This window comes from Podarcis gaigeae, assembly GCF_964106915.1.
Source record: "Podarcis gaigeae genome assembly, chromosome: 9".
NCBI classification, from domain to species: domain Eukaryota; kingdom Metazoa; phylum Chordata; class Lepidosauria; order Squamata; family Lacertidae; genus Podarcis; species Podarcis gaigeae.
In genome coordinates, this window is record NC_139685.1 from 65,587,804 (window position 1) to 65,607,340 (window position 19,537).

Here is a 19,537-nt window from a genome sequence, read left to right on the forward strand (position 1 = left end):
GCATCCCGCACGGATCACGTTTGCAACCCGAGCATCCACTGTAAAGGGTGAGGAACTGCAGGTCTGAGGGCCCAACGTCCCTCTCCTGGCCTCTCTGCCCAGGCCTCAGAACTGTGCCAAGCCCCATCATTGCTCTGTACCCTCCTCTCATGATTTTTGCCATGTTGGAATGTGACCTTGAACTAGGATAATTCCACTTTCTCACCAGGATGGAGAGTGTGAGGTGTGTCTGGCCACACAGACTTTTGCCACACTCACTTACTACTACGTAGCCCTCTGACTGTAAAAAATGGGTTCCACCTATGCCCTAACACTTATTGACTTATTGAACTGAGCCAGGGGGACCTCGTAGCATCAGGATCCTTGGCAGCAATGGATTATTCAGCAATCTTGAAAAGAGAAAGGAGCAAAGCTGGAAAGAATCGTAGAGTTGGAAATCCCCCTTGCAATGTAGGAAGAGGGGTAGTGCTGCAGATGGGAAGATGAAGGAATGAAAGGAAGACTCGATTTTCTAGGTAAAGTTAGGACAAGAGAGCAATGGGAGCCCATAACGTGAGAGGGATGAAACTCTTTGCAGCAGAAGTAGTGGACAGAGACATGTGTAAGCATATTTACAGCATTTATTCAGCAGCAGGACAAAGGAAAAACATGTCTGCACAACAGCAGTATAGCAAAAGCAATATACAAATGGAAGTTCCCAGCAAGCTGTGCTGGAATGTAAACAGGCATGTGACACACAACAGTCATGCTTGTTCCTTTTAAGGTGTAACAGAGCTATATCCTAACAGGTATCTGTCCACCAATGAGATGGCAGAAGATAAAGCATTCATGAAATATATTGCAAAATAGACATCTTGTGGCATTTTTTAAAATGCCTATGAGCTCCATGAGTTTACGCCTGTGTGCTAGGCCAGTTCAGAGCAGTTTCCTCCAGCCGTTTGACAAAGCAAGAACGCAGACGGCTGTATTTGACCCATATCCTGTATTAATTCAAAGTTACTTCCAACCTCTAGCACTGCCAATGATCAGCTTCATTTTGACAGCTGCATCTCTAAAGGGCTGGTGCGTGCAGAATACATTTAGCTGGGCTGGGGTACATCCTTCAGCCTTGCAGTAGGCACTAACTAAAGGGAGTGACAATAGCAGCTTTTAAGTGCAGCCTAATATTGGCAGCGGGGACGCAGGTGGCGCTGTGGGTAAAACCTCAGCGCCTAGGACTTGCCATGGTCGGCGGTTCGAATCCCTGCGGCGGGGTGCGCTTCCGCTGCTCGGTCCCAGTGCCTGCCAACCTAGCAGTTCAAAAGCACCCCCGGGTGCAAGTAGATAAATAGGGACCGCTTACTAGCGGGAAGGTAAACGGCGTTTCCGTGTGCTGCACTGGCTCGCCAGATGCAGCTTTTCACGATGACCACGTAACCCGGAAGTGTCTTCGGACAGCGCTGGCCCCCGGCCTCTTAAGCGAGATGGGCACGCAACCCCAGAGTCGGACACGACTGGCCCGAAAACGGGCAGGGGTACCTTTACCTTTACCTTTAATAGTGGCAAGCATCATTAAAGTACCTTTACCTTTAATAGTGCTTCCCTGGCAAGCATCACTAATATACCACTGATGCCTCGTGGCTTAGCAAATTCCACATGTTTCTTTCCAGCAAGGCTGAACATTCAGCTGTGAACTCCCAGTTTAGAGGGAGAATTTGCTCCACTTTTGTTTGAATCAAACGCAAGCGACCACGGTCTTCTCAAAACAATGTCTTTCTTTGCAACATATGCCTTTGTGATCTGCTGCTTGTGGGTTGTTGTTGTTGTTGTTGTGTGTGTGTGTGTGTGTATATATATATATATATGCAGGTTTTGGTGTCCTCGGGTGTCTTCCCGTGTAAAAGTTGGGGTGTCTAGGCGACGTTTCGACGAGGTCTCACTCGTCATCTTCAGGCTGGTGCTTTCGGCTTCTTGTTACTGGAACAGAGCGGGATCTCAATGTTTGAGTTCCTATAAATACTGTAGAGGGGGTGTGGTGTCTAGCCTCCAATGTTCTGGGCAGAGAGGAAGTTCCCAGGCTAGTGTGCCTTTTCTTCTTTTGTTCCTTAATTACTTGAGAGATACCTTGAGTGATTTCTTGAGTGATATCCTGAGTACCACTTAGGTGGGTCATTAGGTGTGGATTAGTTGCTAAAGTCTTTGTGTCTTGACCTCTTGAACTTTGTGAAGAGTTTTCCTGAGAAGATGGCTGTATTGCACTTAGTTGTGCTTTGGCTTGGCTTCGTGTATAGGGGCGAGCTGTGGTTTTGTGGCTTGTGTCAGCCAGATCTGTGTAGGGATTGCAGGGGGGTGCAGCATCCGGAGGTGCCACCATGGATTGGCTACTGGATGGTGTCAGTAATTCATCTGTGGAGAGGGTCTGGGTTTGGGTCTGGTGTGGTTGATTGGTGTTGGCGTTCTGTGTGCCTCTGGATCTGGTGTCAGTTTTTGTGGGGAGGGCTAATTTCCAGATGTCTGGCAAGCGGGATGTGTCGTCACGCTTGTTCATGTTGTGAGGGTGTTTCTCTATCTCGATGGCTTCCATGATTATTCTCTTGTGGTGATGTTCCGTGTTAAAGAGCAATTTGGAATCTGCAAAATTAATTCCTCTCTTCCTCTCTTTTCCAACACATGAAAGAAACAGGACACGAAATTAATTTTGCAGATTCCAAATTGCTCTTTAACACGGAACATCACCACAAGAGAATAATCATGGAAGCCATCGAGATAGAGAAACACCCTCACAACATGAACAAGCGTGACGACACATCCCGCTTGCCAGACATCTGGAAATTAGCCCTCCCCACAAAAACTGACACCAGATCCAGAGGCACACAGAACGCCAACACCAATCAACCACACCAGACCCAAACCCAGACCCTCTCCACAGATGAATTACTGACACCATCCAGTAGCCAATCCATGGTGGCACCTCCGGATGCTGCACCCCCCTGCAATCCCTACACAGATCTGGCTGACACAAGCCACAAAACCACAGCTCGCCCCTATACACGAAGCCAAGCCAAAGCACAACTAAGTGCAATACAGCCATCTTCTCAGGAAAACTCTTCACAAAGTTCAAGAGGTCAAGACACAAAGACTTTAGCAACTAATCCACACCTAATGACCCACCTAAGTGGTACTCAGGATATCACTCAAGAAATCACTCAAGGTATCTCTCAAGTAATTAAGGAACAAAAGAAGAAAAGGCACACTAGCCTGGGAACTTCCTCTCTGCCCAGAACATTGGAGGCTAGACACCACACCCCCTCTACAGTATTTATAGGAACTCAAACATTGAGATCCCGCTCTGTTCCAGTAACAAGAAGCCGAAAGCACCAGCCTGAAGATGACGAGTGAGACCTCGTCGAAACGTCGCCTAGACACCCCAACTTTTACACGGGAAGACACCCGAGGACACCAAAACCTGCATTCCTGTACCCGTGAAAATCTACGAAAGCATATATATATATATATATATATATATATATATATATATATATATGCATGCTTGTAGCAAGATGGATTGGTGTAAACTGAACAGTTTTAAAGAGCAATTTCAGTAGAGCAATCTGTCATAATCTGATCAACTGCTAATGTTTTATTATCATTCTTTACCGCTCTCTCCTTCTCTCCTTCCCTGCTTTTCAGATTATCAGTTTATTAAATGTCTTCACACCACAGAAATCTCTGGAGGAGTTCCAGGATGTGTAAGTAACATGGACAAAAGCAAAACCTAAATCTTTGCCGTTTGTGGGAGGGGGAGAGGATTGCGGAAAAATTGGCATTGTACTCTCTAGTGAACAATCTGCTCTCTTCTGTATCAGAGGGCGATGTTGAGCATGGGCAGCCGAGCCTCATAGTCTTCCGGCGTGGGGGTGGGGAGAGGTACACTACCTCCCCCCTATGTCATTGCTGGCTGCGTCAGCGGCACTGCGAAGCAGCCCCAGCCTATCAGCCGGCAAAGCGGGTATGGCCGTGGGCCATTTAAACTCAGCGTGGCCAGCTGGCTCCCTCTTCCTTGCCTCTTTGGTATTGGGTAAGCCTTCATTTGGGACATGGGTGGCGCTGTGGGTTAAACCACAGAGCCTAGGACTTGCCGATCAGAAGGTTGGCGGTTTGAATCCCCGTGACGGGGTGAGCTCCCGTTGCTTGGTCCCTGCTCCTGCCAACCTAGCAGTGCAAGTAGATAAATAGGTACTGCTCTGGTGGGAAGGTATACGGCGTTTCTGTGTGCTGCTCTGGTTCGCCAGAAGCGGCTTAGTCATGCTGGCCACATGTCCCGGAAGCTGTACGCCAGCTCCCTTGTCCAGTAAAGTGAGATGAGCGCCGCAACCCCAGAGTCGTTCATGCCTGGACCTAATGATCAGGGGTCCCTTTAAGCCTTCATTTGGCTGGAGGGGAGGTTGTTGCCTCACCTGCCCCTCCTCAGTGAGGGTATCCTGGTAAAGGCATGCAGGGTGTGAATACTGTTTGAAGCCTGGGCGTGGGCTGGGGCTGTGTCACAGCCCCTATGGGGACCCCTCAGGGTGCCACTATCTGTTGCAGGGCACCCCCGTCAGTGGTTTAACTCTTTCATGGACTCCCTGCCAGGAGTCAAGATATAGCTTGGCTTCACCCCAATGCCTAGGCCAAACGGCTCACATCTGTAACCAATAAAGTTGTGGTCTATTTGAACCTATAAACCAAATATTCCCTGTCAGTGTGATTTATTCTTCTCCTGAGAACTTTGTGGCTCGGGTGCCTTGGGGGTGCAAGTAAAACTCAGGAATAGCTGAACGGAAAGTGCTCCTTCTCCTCAGAAATTGCCTCATGTCCAGCACTCCATAAGGCAGTGACTTGATGGAACCAACCTTTTTTCCAATTTCTTTGTGTCATTCCTGTATTTTGTACCTACAAGAGGAGCAGGGGAGAAAAGAAGAAGCGAATGACCAGCAATTATATGTGCTGGTTTTATATTATGGAAATAATAAAATGAAATGATGTGTTTTGACAAAAAGGTGCAAATGATTTTAAAAAAAAAAGAATCGGAAAAAGTCAAGATCAGTAAACTCACATCTGCCTACTGCTTTTAGGTATATCAGAAAGCACTTCCCACCTCGATTTAGAAGTGCAGAAATGGAAAGTGTACGTAGAGCATCGTAACGGAGGTGCTTGAGAAAATGCAGGGTGTGGGGTTGTGGTCGTGAGGAGGGTCTGAACATGTTCAGACATGCAAAGGAATCTGAACGGCTCTAAGCAGCTCCTTTTGATTCCTTTGTGTTGATAGCTTTCTTAGGCAGCGCCTGTTACCTCATAACTCCCTGAGGTGTGCAGGCTTCTGAAAGGTGCGTAAAATACTCTGAAATCATCTCCTTGTGTTATTTTTGTGGGGTTTTTTTAAAGGAAGGAGGCAAAACATTTCCCCCCTCTTCCATATTTATTTTCCGATAACCTATGACTCTGTAAAAATTATTTGCCTGGGGGCAAAGCAGAGAATTACTAGTATTTCCACTGAGCATTGTCCGCCGTTGCTTGGCATGTAAGGTGAACCTGACCTGAATAATATTTAAGGTAATCAGAAGTGTTTCTAGTTGGCCAAACTCTCCTCATTCTGCCCCCCCCCCTTCAACAATTTCCTTCACTATACAGTATACAAAGTTTGTGTCCTATAACACAAAGGCAAGATCTTGGCAGGGGAACCAACTGTTCTCTTCAGACTGTGATATGTCAGTGTTTTTAAAACTCTCTTTTGCGATGCCCTTGGCAATTGTAGAAGCCCCTGGGAAAACTAAATCTCCCATAATCCCTTGTGCCTTGGCACACTGTTACTCAGTGTGGTGAGGCAATGGAGGGGAGGGAGGGAGAAGAAAACTCTCTCTATGCTCATTCTCTGCACTTCTTTCCGCCATCCAGTTCCCTGTGAGGAAAGAGGAGTTTTTTGGGGCATGACAGGGGATGGATTTGGGGGATGAGAGAGAGCAGCAGAAATGGGTGAGTAATTCCCCAAAGTCTTTCAAATTGGCTAAGAAAAATTACAGTGGGATATTTGATGGGTTAGGGTTAGCATTTTGAGTAATTTCCAAGCTAATGTGAGGCAAATTTCAGAGGTTTTCCCCATAGCTAGTAGCAGCTACCACTGGGATGAAAATGAAAGGTCCAGCAAAGTTTAGAATTTAGAATTCCCTAGCCAATCCCATTCCAGGATTTCCAGTGTTGGCATAACAAGCCAGCACTGTATTTCATTTTGTTGTATCTGCATAATAATTATCGATCAACTCCCCCTCTGCAATTATATATTGAGGGTTTCTTGACTGTCTGCTGTGCAATCAGTGCAATATGCAGCCCCTCTCTGCAAGGCTGGCAATTTACAGCAGGCAGGCAAGATGGAGGATGGGTCAGACACTCCTAATATGGAGCTGAGGATAAGCAAATAAAAGACATAGTGAAAGAGGAGTGGCTAAGCTGGAGCTAGGGTGGTCCAGGAAAAGCCTTTGTTTCGGATGTAGACAAAGCTCAGTGGCAGAACACACACCCCGCGATCTCTGGCATCTGCAATCAAAAGGATTGCCGGCAGCCAAACCCATGAAGGTCAGAATTCTGAATTCTGGTCTGACACACTGTGTGGTGACCTCCTTAGAACAGAAGAGGAGCCAATGGCACATATAGTCCAGCTTCCTGTTCATACAGTGGCCAAACAGAAGCAGGACCTTAGCTCAAGGGCACTCTCCCCACCTGCAGTTTGTAGAAACTGGTCTTCAGAAACATTGCTGCCCTCAAATATGAAGGCAGAGCACAGCCATCACACAAAGAGGTCTTCAGGAGGAGCAGGGGAAAGAGAGGTCTCCTGACAAGAGTGTGCAAGGCTGCGGTCTACCTGCAGAATGTATGCCCCTTACCATGCTAGTTACTGAAGAATGAAATGATGCTGGTTAGAGAGAAAAAGGATGCTTACATTAAATATGTCATTCAGTGACATCTCACCCACTCCCTACTCTCAGCTGCATCACGATTCTACAATTTTTTTTTTTTTTTTTGGGGGGGGGGTGTCCAGCAAAATGAATTCTGACGGACACATCAGATACAAGAGCATTGCTGTATCTCAGGCATGGGCAAACTCGGCCCTCTAGATGTTTTGAGACTACAGTTCCCATCATCCCTGACCACTGGTCCTGTTATTGAAATTGAAATTGAAATACTTTATTGTCACTTGTACAACTTGTATACAGTGAGATTACACGAGCACCCCCCACTCAGCTCTCTTAGTCTTAATTCCCCCCGTTTACTGACTCAAACCCACCAAACCCAAAAGTCAGTTGCCCTGTTGTTATCTTTTCATTCAGCAGCCTAACAGCCCACGGATAGAAGCTGTTCTTTACCCTGTTGGTGCGACTAATCATGCTTCTATATCTTCTGCTTGAGGGCAGGAGATCAAGGAAGTGCTGGCCACTCTCCTGAGGCAACGTTCTTCCGCTATTTCATCCAGTGGATTCACGGGACAGCCCATAATATCTTGTGTGGTATTCACCACCCTCTGTAGAACTTCCTATCAGTTGATGTCAAACCAGCGTACCACACCATGATGCAGTATGAAAGAACACTTTCTATTGTGGACCGGTAGAAGGAGATCATCAAATGTTGATTGACATCATTCTTTTGCAATGCTCTGAGGAGATGGAGTCTCTGTTGGGCTTTCTTAACCACCTGGGTTGTATTGATTTTCCAAGTAAGGTCTTCACTGAGATAGACTCCTAGGAATTTAAAGGAAGAGACTCTCTCCACACAGCCCTCCCCAATGTACAGGGATGATGTAGCTAGGGATGATGGGCGTTGTAGTCCCAAAACATCTGGAGGGCCGAGTTTGCCTATGCCTGCTGTATCTGATCCATGATGAGTGCTGATTATTACATGGCTCTGTTCTCCTCTTTAGGTATTTAGTAATGGAGCTGATGGATGCCAACTTGTGCCAGGTGATTCAGATGGAGCTGGACCACGAGCGAATGTCTTACCTGCTCTACCAAATGCTTTGCGGCATCAAGCACCTTCACTCTGCAGGAATCATTCACAGAGTAAGCAGGGCATCCATCTCACCCTCCTACCACCACCAAAAACAGGGACAAATGTCCTTATACGGGAAAGGGAAAAAAAACTCTGTTATTTGGAGCATGCCCAGTTTTAGCTTCTGTTATACTATTATAATCATACCTAGGGACCTTGGGAGCAGTGCTGTTTTTATAGCAAACACCACCTCCCTTGTCTCTTTGGGTGACCAGCCTCTGAAGGTATCTGAAGGCAGCCCTGTTTAGGGAAGCTTTTAATCTCTGAAGGACTATTGTATTTTAATATTTTGTTGGAAGCCACCCAGAGTGGCTGGGGAAACCCAGGCAGTTGGGCGGGGTATAAATAATAAATTATTATTATTATTATTATTATTATTATTATTATTATTATTATTATTACATGCTGCACCCCTTTGCCCCTTCTTGGATCATTCGTCTCTCTCAGCCCTGCAGCACCACCTAAGCAGATATAATTATTTAACAAATCGCCTTCCACCTACGTCTTAAGGCAATGCACAGAATGCAATAAAAACAGCTGAAAACAATACCGAGTACGCAGCGGCCATGTCAGAGACCAATTCATCCAGGCTTTTGGAACAAAAAAATGTCCTTGGTTGTTTCTGTAAAGTGCAGATAGTGAGTGCCTGTTTTATCTTCACGGAAATACTGTTCCACAGAACAGGGACAGCCGCGCCATTGTGGCATTCGTGATATAAAGCACCTACTGAGTCTTGTAGGTAGAACTCATCACTCCTGTTCTCCCCCTGCTCCCTCGTCTCTTTCAGGATTTAAAACCAAGTAATATTGTGGTAAAATCTGACTGCACATTGAAGATCCTGGATTTTGGACTGGCCAGGACCGCAGGCACTAGCTTCATGATGACTCCTTATGTGGTCACACGTTATTACAGAGCACCGGAGGTCATCTTGGGAATGGGCTACAAGGAGAATGGTAGGATATACATTTGATGTGAGCATATGGGATGGAGCAAAGCTGGGAGTGCCCGCTAGATGGGAAGGAATGACCTGGGCGGCTCAAGTACCTTTAACAAAACCTTATTGCACAGATATCACCTGGTGAAGCTTTTCACCAGCATGAAACGAACAACACGATCACCTACTACAATGGCTGGTTGAAGCACTGACAATCCTAGGGATGTCTGCCTGATTATTATAGGCACTAAAGCAACATAGAGGATGATGCAGATATTACTGAAGTTAAGAAACACCCAAATCGGATACGACGCGGTATCTCATTGCATCCAGTCTGTATCATTGGAGGCATGTTTTATAAGGAGGGAATTTAAACAGAGCTTTTCATCACCACACTGGGAATTAAAATATTAAAAAGCTCTTTGGGCGGGCAATGGGTGTGACCCAAATATTTCCAGCTTTCCTCAATTCCAAATATGGTCCCAGTTAATAAATTGTTTCCCTAGGAACGCACATCCTTTCAAAACTAAGAAACTCAGACCTGTATTCGTTTCAGTTCAGTTTTGGTGCATAAAACCATGGGTTGCTTTAAAACTAATAAAAACGGGTGAACAACTCCAGCCTTGTGGCTGAGAAAACGTATTATAAAATCAAAACACAGAGAAACAGTAGCAAAATTATGATTGCAACAACAACAACAAAAAACTTAAATCAAATTATCTCCAGCCTAGGAGTATTAGATTGCATGTATTCGCATCATTTTATTTGCTGCCCACGGCACTGCAAATAGGGAGGTTCTCTAAGTGATATAGTTATTCTGGTTGCATAGGAGAAAACATTGGTATCACAAAATCAACAAGGCAAGGAGACAAGAATCTAGCTCTAGGCAGGGTTCTATAGCAAATAGTAGGCAATGGCTTGGATCCCAATTTGTCCACTGCCAATGGCAGGGCTCCTTCCATTCATGGATCTAGTGGGATCCAATGGAGTCTCCAGATTGAGGGCAAGGCACCTCTATTTTTTTCTCCATTTCTTTTGCACCACTTTTTCTACTGCACTGGAAGGTCCCCAACCTGCAACAGCAGACTTTTGAGTTTCAAAGGCATCTTAGTTAAGATTTAAGCCAGTACGATCAATTTCTCCTTGCCTGTGCACATCAGCACTAATCCAAAGTAGTTTTGGGAAATTTTTTTCGAGGTAAGCTTGAGGGTAGGGGCTGATACCTCAACCACACGAAGGCAGTGGACAAACATTTTGTTTCTTTAAAATGCTTCATGCCACCTTTCGGAGCTGGGGGCCACACTTGCCCAAGTATCCCATATCTGGGGCTTTAAGAAGCTTTGGAAACATACCTATTTTTAACATCACAACTCACCTCTAGACAGGAATGCAAGGCTGCTTCCAATGTAACTCAGCTTATCCAAGGGCATTATTACTTTGGATAAAAAATATGAAAATATTTATGTTCTGGAACAATCCCATAAACCTTATCTCTCGGGAATCCAGGGTCTAGCTCATAGGAAAAGCCTTTAAGAACTTGGGATGACACAAAATTAACACCTCTATTGGTTGCTGCTATTTTTTCATTTTCACCTAGCTGCTACAGACTCTCCACCAAATAACAAGGGAAAACAGTTTTCATCAAAGGGCAATGAGTGTCACTGACAAACTCGGTGATTATATGAGCCAGAGTTGTCTGCACCTGCCTTAGAGAGTCAGGCCGTGTGCTTACTTTTTCCCCAGGGAGGAAGAGGTGGCCTGCCATGTGAAGGTGGTGGCAGCAGCCCCGCAACGGATGCTGCCAGGCTCCATGAGAGCTGGAGCAGCTGAGGTGCAGCTTTCCTGCATGTCAGCTGTTAGCTGGAAGGCCGAAGAGCCTCAGCAAGGTCCCACTGCACCTCCAGCTCACTTGCACCTCTCTGGAGCCCTAGAGGAGCCTTTCTCAACCTGTGGGTCCCCAGATGTTGATGAACTACAACTCCCATCACCCCTAGCGAGCAAGGCCAGAGCTCAGGGATGATGGGAGTTGTAGTCCAACAACATCTGGGGACCCACAGGTTGAGAACTGCTGCCCTGGAGGATATCCCCTTTTGGTTCTGGGGAGGGTCTCCTCGTGAGCCAGAGATGTAGAGGGGCTTTGCTGAGGCTGGTCAGGTCTCTTCCCCCTACTTCTTCCAGGCCCTAGCTGAGAGGTGCTGTTCCAGCTGAAAAAGAAGCAGCCCTGATTATGATTATATTATTTACCCTTCAACCGCAGGTCCCAGGTTGGGTGACAACAAATTGAAATTCAGTATTAAAAATGGTTTAACAAATCCTAGTTGTGGGTCCTGAAAACACAATCTCAAGTTTCCAAGGGAGGGTACAGCGCTATTACTGTGCTGTAATCTAGATGTGGGGCGCTCTTTTTATTTTATTTTGTTTATTGAATTTATATACCACCCTATTCCCAGGGGTCTGAGGGTGATTCACAGAATAAAATCAAGATATAAAACCACAAAATACATAATAGAAATAAAAACAATAACCTAACAGCCCGCCCCCCATAGCAAAGGAATAATTCTGATCAAACTGACCTTCTAGGAAAAGGGGGTGAGTGTTATTTTGTTGTGCTCAATAATCTTGGCACATCAACCATCATTTATTTGTGTACTTTAAAAAAAAAAAGCCCTATCAGTAGTACAGTATTAAATCCGTGCTTCATAAATATTAGGCAACTGATTTTGCAGAAGGATGAGCAAGTAACATCATGGAGATAAATCCATTTGTCTGTTTCTGCTTCCCAAGTAATCTGAAAACAAAGGTTCCCTTTTGATGTTAAATGTAACAGGGAACTTCCAGATTGTTCCATTTTTAATTTGTGGAATCTAATTAGCATACTGCAGCGCTTTAACTAACATTTGACTGCAATCTGCAAGCTGGCAATTAGATAGCTCTTTCAGCCTGATTTCTTTGTCATTTTAATTTGGTAATGATTGGGCAGCACACCTTGTGTTTTTCAGTTTAAATGCTAGAAGGTGATTCTAGTACTAGTTATCACCTTAAAGTGAAGGTTTCCTTACTGTAGTAATAATGAAGGGGCAAATGCTTTTGAAACCTTCTTAATCAAGATTGCTATAGCAACTTCCAGAAAAGCTAAGCTGAGCTTAGATGTTGCCTTTGATCCAGAGCTGTGTTTGTCCTCAGGTGAGCTCAAGGTGCTCTGCATGAGTAGCCTTTGATGGGTGGAGTTAGATCAGGCTTTCTCAACCTCAGTCCTCCAGATGTTTTGAGACTACAATTCCCAGCATCCCTGACTACTGGTCCTGCTAGCTAAGGGTCATGGGAGTTGTAGGCCAAAAAAATATCTGGAGGGCCGAGGTTGAGGAAGCCTGAGTTAGATTCATGTGTCCATTTTTTTTCATTGAACTGACAGACTTGGCAGTTCCCTCAAGGAATCACACAATCAGGGCAGTTATGGTATTCTACCAATAATTCTAATTACCTGAGCATCTGCAAATGGCAGAATTGGTTATCATAGAATGAGCAATCCAGTTATTGCAGCAGTTCTCAACCTGTGGGTCCCCAGATGTTGTTGGACTACAACTCCCACCATCCCTTCCTAGCTAGGGATGATGGGAGTTGTAGTCCAACAACATCTGGGGACCCACAGGTTGTGAACCACTGAGCTATTACTTCATAGCAGTACATGCATTTACCTAGCAATAGAAGCCAAGCAGAGAGGGGGAAAGCTTTTGACTAGTGCAGGGTTTTCCAATTGGGTTTCCAGCTGTTTTTGAATTACAACTCCCACTGGTCCTGCTAGTTAGGGTTGATGGGAGTTGTAGTCCAACAACAGCTGGAGACTCAAGTTTGGGAAACTGTGGACTAGTGCCTATTATGATTTGGCTGTTTAGTCATTTAATCATGTCCGACTCTTCGTGACATCTAATTTTTGAATCTGCAGAAGTGCATGATGCAGCTCAGTATCTGTAAAGAGAGAGCACTTAATTTTCAGCTTTCCTCTCTGTTTGACTATTCAGCACAAATTCCAGGAGGCAGATATTTTGGTACATTTGGATTTAATCTCTCTCCACCCATGCAATCTTGCCTGTTTAAGGCCAGTTCCGTGCTTTCATTTTCTCTTGGCACCTGACTTTTATGGTTGCTATATCTTCCCACCATTTTGATGCACTCTGTTCCCAAAGTCCCCAAATTGCATTGTTGCCGCCCCCTTTAAAAGAGAGGGACTCCAGTATTCCAGGCATGCTTTTGCTGCCCTGTGCACCCAGTACCACCCCTTCCCTCCCCCCCCCCACAAAGCGAAGCATTTCACCTTTGTCAAAAGAAATGACTCGAATGGTGTTCGTTTTTGTTTCTGTTAAAAGGACAGAGAAAAAGAAGGTGGGACAGAAAAAGTGAACACTGTTGGGCCATGTTCACACCATACATTTAACACACTATGATACCACTTTTAACAGTCACGGCTTTCCCCAAAGAATTGTGGGAGTTGTGGTTTGTTAAGAGAGAGTCATTAGGGAACCCTTATTCCCCTCCAAGAGCTACAATTCCCAGAGTGGTTTAAGAATCAATCCCTCTTCACTGAGAACTCTAGGAATTTTAGCTCTGGGAGAGGGGAGTCTCCTAGAAACCCTTAACAAACTACAGCTCCCAGAATGCTCTGGGGGAATCCATGGACATTTAAAGTGATATCATTGCACTTTAAATGTATGGTGTAAATGAGGCCTTGGATAGACCAATTGGTTATCGCCAGCTATAAATGCTGGGCCTCTGAATATTTGGTACCGGAGGGGTGTGGCTGCCCCATCCTCATGTTGGGACCCCGTGTTACTAAAGTTGCCCGACTGCAACCAGGTGCCCTCCATATGTTGTTGGACTACAGCTCCCATCTACCCCAGTGGCAAAGGCTGCTGTACAGACCTGTACACTGCCTGGCGGTTCCCTCATTGTGAGAAGTGAGGTTACAGGGGACCAGACAGAGGGCCTTCTCGGTAGTGGCACCTGCCCTGTGGAACGCCCTCCCTTCAGATGTGAAGGAAATAAGCAGCTATCTTATCTTTAAAAGACATCCGAAGGCAGCCCTGTTTAGGGAAGTTTTTAATATTTAATTCTGTATTGTTTTTAGCACTCGATTGGAAGCCGCCCAGAGTAGCTGGGGAAGCTCAGCCAGATGGGCAGGGTATAAATAATAAATTATTATTATTTTTATTACTAGTAAATCTGGCAACATGGCCACTGCAGGTTTTGCTGCTCCTTCCGCCTCTGTCGCCTGTGTTCCCCCTCCTGCATATGCTGCTGTGAAGCTCACATTGAATCCTGCCCTGTTATAGACTTGGAACTCAGCTATAGAGCTTCAAATAAAACATTTTGTGTGTGTTTTAAGTGCAATGTGCAATGTAACACTAGATGGCGATGGTGAGCCTTATGGAAAATTCCATGTATTTTTCAAAACGCTTTTTTTTAATAAAAAGCATTTTCAGAACATTTTTTAAATATAGCCCAATGGTTGCCATCAATTTGATTTGGAGTAATTTTTTAATGAAATGATTTTAGAATGTTGCATTATTTTATTGTTGTTAGCTGCCCTGAGCCCGGCTTCGGCTGGGGAGGGCGGGATATAAATAAATTTATTATTATTATTATTATTATTATTATTATTATTATTATTATGTGTGTAGATTCCACCTAAGGCCACATTCACACCATACTATGAGACCGCTTTAATCAGTCATGGCTTCCCCTGGGAGCTGTAGTTTCTTAAAGGTGTTGAGAGTTGTTAGGAGACTCCTATTCCCCTTAGGTAAAGGTAAAGGTACCCCTGCCCGTACGGGCCAGTCTTGCCAGACTCTGGGGTTGGTGCGCCCATCTCACTCAAGAGGCCAGGGGCCAGCGCTGTCCGAAGACACTTCCGGGTCACGTGGCCAGTGTGACATCGCTGTTCTGGCGAGCCAGAGCTGCACACGGAAACGCCGTTTACCTTCCCGCTAGAAAGCGGTCCCTATTTATCTACTTACACCCGGAGGTGCTTTCAAACTGCTAGGTTGGCAGGCGCTGGGACCGAGCAACGGGAGCGCACCCCGCCGCGGGGATTCGAACCGCTGACCTTTCGATCGGCAAGCCCTAGGCGCTGAGGCTTTTACCCACAGCGCCACCCGGGATCCCCCTATTCCCCTTACAAAGCTACAATTCCCAGAGTGGTTTGACAGTCCATTCCCCTTCACAAGGAACTCTGGGAATTGTAGCTCTGGGAGGTGAATAGGGGTTTCCCAACAGGAGGATGTGGAATGGGACTTTCCACCATACAGAAGATGCCTGCCAAGACCTCTCCTTATCTGGAAAAAAAAATGTGCAGAGCCCAAGTTCCTGCAGGGAGGCAGGTGACTGAAACATGTGTTACACAGCCCTCTAATTTTCTTTTTAAACCTCTCTCTCCTCACCTGAGGAGGTGAAAACGGTTCTAAGAAGGACTGGACAGTGGCAGGGAGGGAGGAGACTCCATTTTGAGTGAGGCCCAGCTGGACCTGGGTGCTGGACCCAACTTTAAAGGGGGTCTGGCTTTTCAAGCAGGCAGGAGTTCACATGGCGAGCTCCCCTCACACAATCGTTATTAAGCACCCCTGGGGTTCATCCCTAGTTATAACTACCACTCCCCTGTGTTGACTGACATGAGCTCAAGTGACTGAAGAAAGTGCTTCTCTCGTGCAGGATTCAGGAAGCAGCAGGGATCAGTGTGGATGCAGTAGGCTGAACTTCCATTCCACCTTGAGGTTGCTGCAGTGAAGGAAGCATTCTGAACTGGCACTTCTTGCATGCTTGCCCAGGTCACATATACAAGTTGTGTTTATCTGTGCCTATGTGTCTTACTCCAACAGTAAGTGGAGTGCACAGGTGGGAGCCACTAAACCAGGTACCTTTGGCCCTCTGAATGCTCGATGATGATGATGATGGTGATGATAATAATTATTATTTATTTATATCCCGCGCTCCCCAGCCGAAGCCAGGCTTAGAGTGGCTAACAACAATAAAAGTAACACAGCAATCTAAAATCAATTCATTTTAAAATCAATTCAAAATCAAATTAATGGCAACCATTGAGCTAGAGTTCTGTGAGGATTACCGAAGGAGGGGGTCAGACTGTGCCTTGGCCAAAGGCCAGGCGGAACAGCTCTGTCTTGCAGGCCCTGCGGAAAGATGTCAAGTCCCACAGGGCCCTAGTCTCTTGTGACAGAGCGTTCCACCAGATCGGGGCCACAGCCGAAAAAGCCCTGGTTCTGGTTGAGGCCAGCCTAACCTCCCTGTAGCCCAGGACCTCCAAGATGTTTTTGTTTGAAGACCGTAAGGTCCTCCGTGGGACATACCAGGAGAGGCAGTCATAGATCATAGAATAGTAGAGTTGGAAGAGACCACAAGGGTCATCTAGTCCAACATCCTGCAGTCCAGGAATCTTTTGCCCAACTTGGGTCTTGAACCCATGACCTTCAGATCAAGAGTCTCGTGCTCTACAGCTCCTATCTGCTGTACAGCTCCTATCAGCCCCTGCAAGCATGGCCAATGGCCAGGGATGACGGGAGCTATTGTTCAGTAACCTTTGGGGGGGGGGGAAGGTTCCTCATATCTCAGCCAAACTATCTACCCTGCTGGGCCTGACCTCTCCACCATTGCACCAGCCACTTGCCCCATCCCTGCTTCATAGCTCACTTTTAGTGTCAGAGCTGGGAATGGAGAAAAGCTGCTAGGAAAATGACTGAGGAGTGGGAGGCAAGAACCCCTCTTCATGTGTTCTTCCTTTCACTATTAAAGCAAGACACCCACTTCACAACTTTGCATATGACTGGGTCAGATGTCAAAGAAACAAACAATCATATGACTTTCTGTAGACATCTGAAGGCAGACCTGTTTCAGAAAGCTTTTAATGTTTGATGTTTTGCTGTTGACATTGACTGCGGCTCATACATGGGACAGACCATTAACCAGGCCGCAGCTTTCTGAGTTTCAGGATCTTTTAAGATTCAAACTCTAGATATGATCTAAAGCAGGGGCAGCTAACTTTGTCTCCTCCCATGATCCATCATGCTTGCTGAGCCTGATGGGAATTGTAGTCATAGAACATATGGAGTGCAGCATATTGGCTATCCCTGTTGTAAAGTATGAGATTCCTGAACTGAATGTTTTAAAAGTATTGCTTTATTTAACAAGCTAACTTTATTTATTGACTTAAATAAGGGGTGGTGATGGTTAAATTTCCTCTTCTAGTTTCAGATTTCACCCCCCCCCCCGCAGCCTGAAGTAGCCGCACACTTTTAGAAACAACAACTACACACACACACTTAGGTTTGGGCAGTTTCCCCACCTGTCCAACTTGTTCTAGGAAACCTGCAGGTGCATATGCAAGGAAGCCCAATCTGTATGCTTCGGAAGCCTTGCCATTTAAGTAGGTTGGGATTTCAGAAACTCTTTATATCCACATTCTTGCAAGCCTGCAGCTACATGGAGATGGTTTCCTTGTGGTGTGATCCCTTGTGACTGCTGTACATGTGTGCAGGACCTATATGATTGGCCCTACCTATATTAGCTGGGTGCACTGCATGCGTACTCAGGTGGGTACGCACAACACAGGGGCAGACATTCCTACGCTGTGTGTACAGCTGTGTGTACAGGAGGCCTGCAGCGTCACTCCAAAGATGCATTAACCCAGACTTGGAACAAGACGAACTAGAAGCTGGTGTGGGCAGGATAACCCTGGATGTTGCTTCTGGGAGAAATCATGTATGAATATGCCCAAAGAGAACTTGCAAGCGAGGGAAGACAGCGCATCCGTCTGCCCTCTTTTTTCACTCACAATATGGCAGCCCTAACGTCCATGACCCAAAGCCTCCTGGATGCATTTGGTATGACTTAAGCCAAGGACGGGGAGTTGTGGCTCTCTAAATGGTCCCAGGCAGTGTGGCCAATGGTCAGGCATGATAGGAGTTGTAGTCCAGCAACACCTGGAGGGACGCAGGTTCCCCATCCCTGAACTAGATCTAACTTGGAATAATTAGGTGCCATCCTTTCCCTTCTCCCCAGATTTGCCTACTTTGTTCTAGAACCTGGCATTTTCTCCTGTGACAACAGAAGCGAGAAGCAAACACACGCAACTTTCCCCATTTGGTCTTGTCAAATGAGAGCAGCCCAGATTTTAACGCGCTGCTCTGGCGTGTGACCACACAAATGGGCTAGCTTGCCCAGGAGCAATTACAAGTGACAGGGGATACATGGCACAATCTGTAGGGTGCAGTCCTATGTATATCTACACAAGTGTAAGCCCTGTTGAGTTCCATGGGCCTTACCTTACTCCCTAGTAAATATGTATAGGGTTGCAGCCCTGAAGAGCATTATCCGGGGATCACCACACGTTTAAATTTGGACAATTTAAACAGGAAAAGGTCAGGATTTTTGCATATATATACATTTTGAAAAAGTGGAATAAAACTGATAAAATTCATGTTTGCTGGGTATTAATGCTTCTTCTGTTTATGAAATCTTTGTGTGTGTGTGTGTGTTTTAAAAAATTGTTCGGTGGAAGGTGCATAAATCTGTGCTTTCTCTGATCAATCTGCTCTTTTTACCCTCCTGTAGGAGCCAAAGTGTCTTAGTTAACTTTGCCTTCCCCCTCCCTTTCTCTCTTCATTTCCTTGTCTCTGCTGTTCTAGTGGATATATGGTCAGTAGGATGCATTATGGGAGAAATGGTGCGCCACAAAATCCTCTTTCCAGGAAGGGATTGTATCCTTATGCCATTTGCTGCAACCTTCATCGAATTATTTCTCTTTCATCCCCCGCAGCCTCATCCTTGACTTTTTCCTATTAAGCAAGCAATATATGAGAGGAGGATACAAAGACAGAAGCGAAAAAAAGCTGAATCTTAGGGGTGTGTGTAATTATGATTGGAGTCACTTGGGAATCAGCAGCAAAACGAAACAAAACAAAACAAAAACCCGAACCGCCAGCTATATGACAAACAGCTCTTCATGCTTTTACCCTTATATTTGTTAACGCCTTTTTGGGGGGGGTTATAGAAGAACCAGCCACTGATGACAGACTTGTAAGCTTTTTCTTATTGATTGCATTTTAAAGAAAACGGCCCATTTGTTCCTTTAAAGTTTGTTGTTTTTTCCCCCCTTCCCCTCTTTTGGCTGAATGTTTTGAAAATTGTAATTTTTTTGATGTTTGTGGTGACATCATAATCTTTTGCTTGCTAATGCATCATTAGTCTGGGTCCACCATGATGCTGTATAGACTCCGGAGGTGAGTCGATACAACATTTTGTTCTGAATGTGTTGACTTACCCGTTTGTTGCCTAGAAGAGATCCGGCAGTCCTTCGGCACTTCCTAGAAATGGAACTCCTAACCAGATTTCCAGAATGAACTTTCCTTTTTTGTGTGTGCATGAGGTCTGCACAACCCCCGCCCCCCCAAAAAAAAACTCTGCTCACCCTACCCACACCCTTCTCTTGCCCTGTTCATTTTGAGCTTCGGTGATATTCTTTTTGCCATCTCTCAAGGTGGTGAA

At 45.6% G+C, this 19,537-nt stretch overlaps 1 protein-coding gene across 10 annotated transcripts in view; it reads left to right on the forward strand.

Annotated features, from left to right (window-relative positions):
* Window positions 1-19,537, forward strand: part of MAPK10 (mitogen-activated protein kinase 10) — a 252,270-nt gene that overhangs the window by 180,628 nt on the left and 52,105 nt on the right. For 9 of the 10 annotated variants that reach the window (XR_014568354.1, XM_083756672.1, XM_083756673.1 and 6 more), the window contains 4 exons: window positions 3,670-3,728; window positions 7,928-8,066; window positions 8,843-9,008; window positions 18,679-18,750. Coding sequence is in view for 9 of the 10 variants with exons in the window: in XM_083756672.1 (XP_083612798.1) it covers window positions 3,670-3,728; window positions 7,928-8,066; window positions 8,843-9,008; window positions 18,679-18,750 (436 nt within the window). In the remaining variant the exon portion in view is untranslated. The remainder of the gene's footprint in view (window positions 1-3,669; window positions 3,729-7,927; window positions 8,067-8,842; window positions 9,009-18,678; window positions 18,751-19,537) is intronic. The other variant, XM_083756675.1, reaches the window with a different exon arrangement.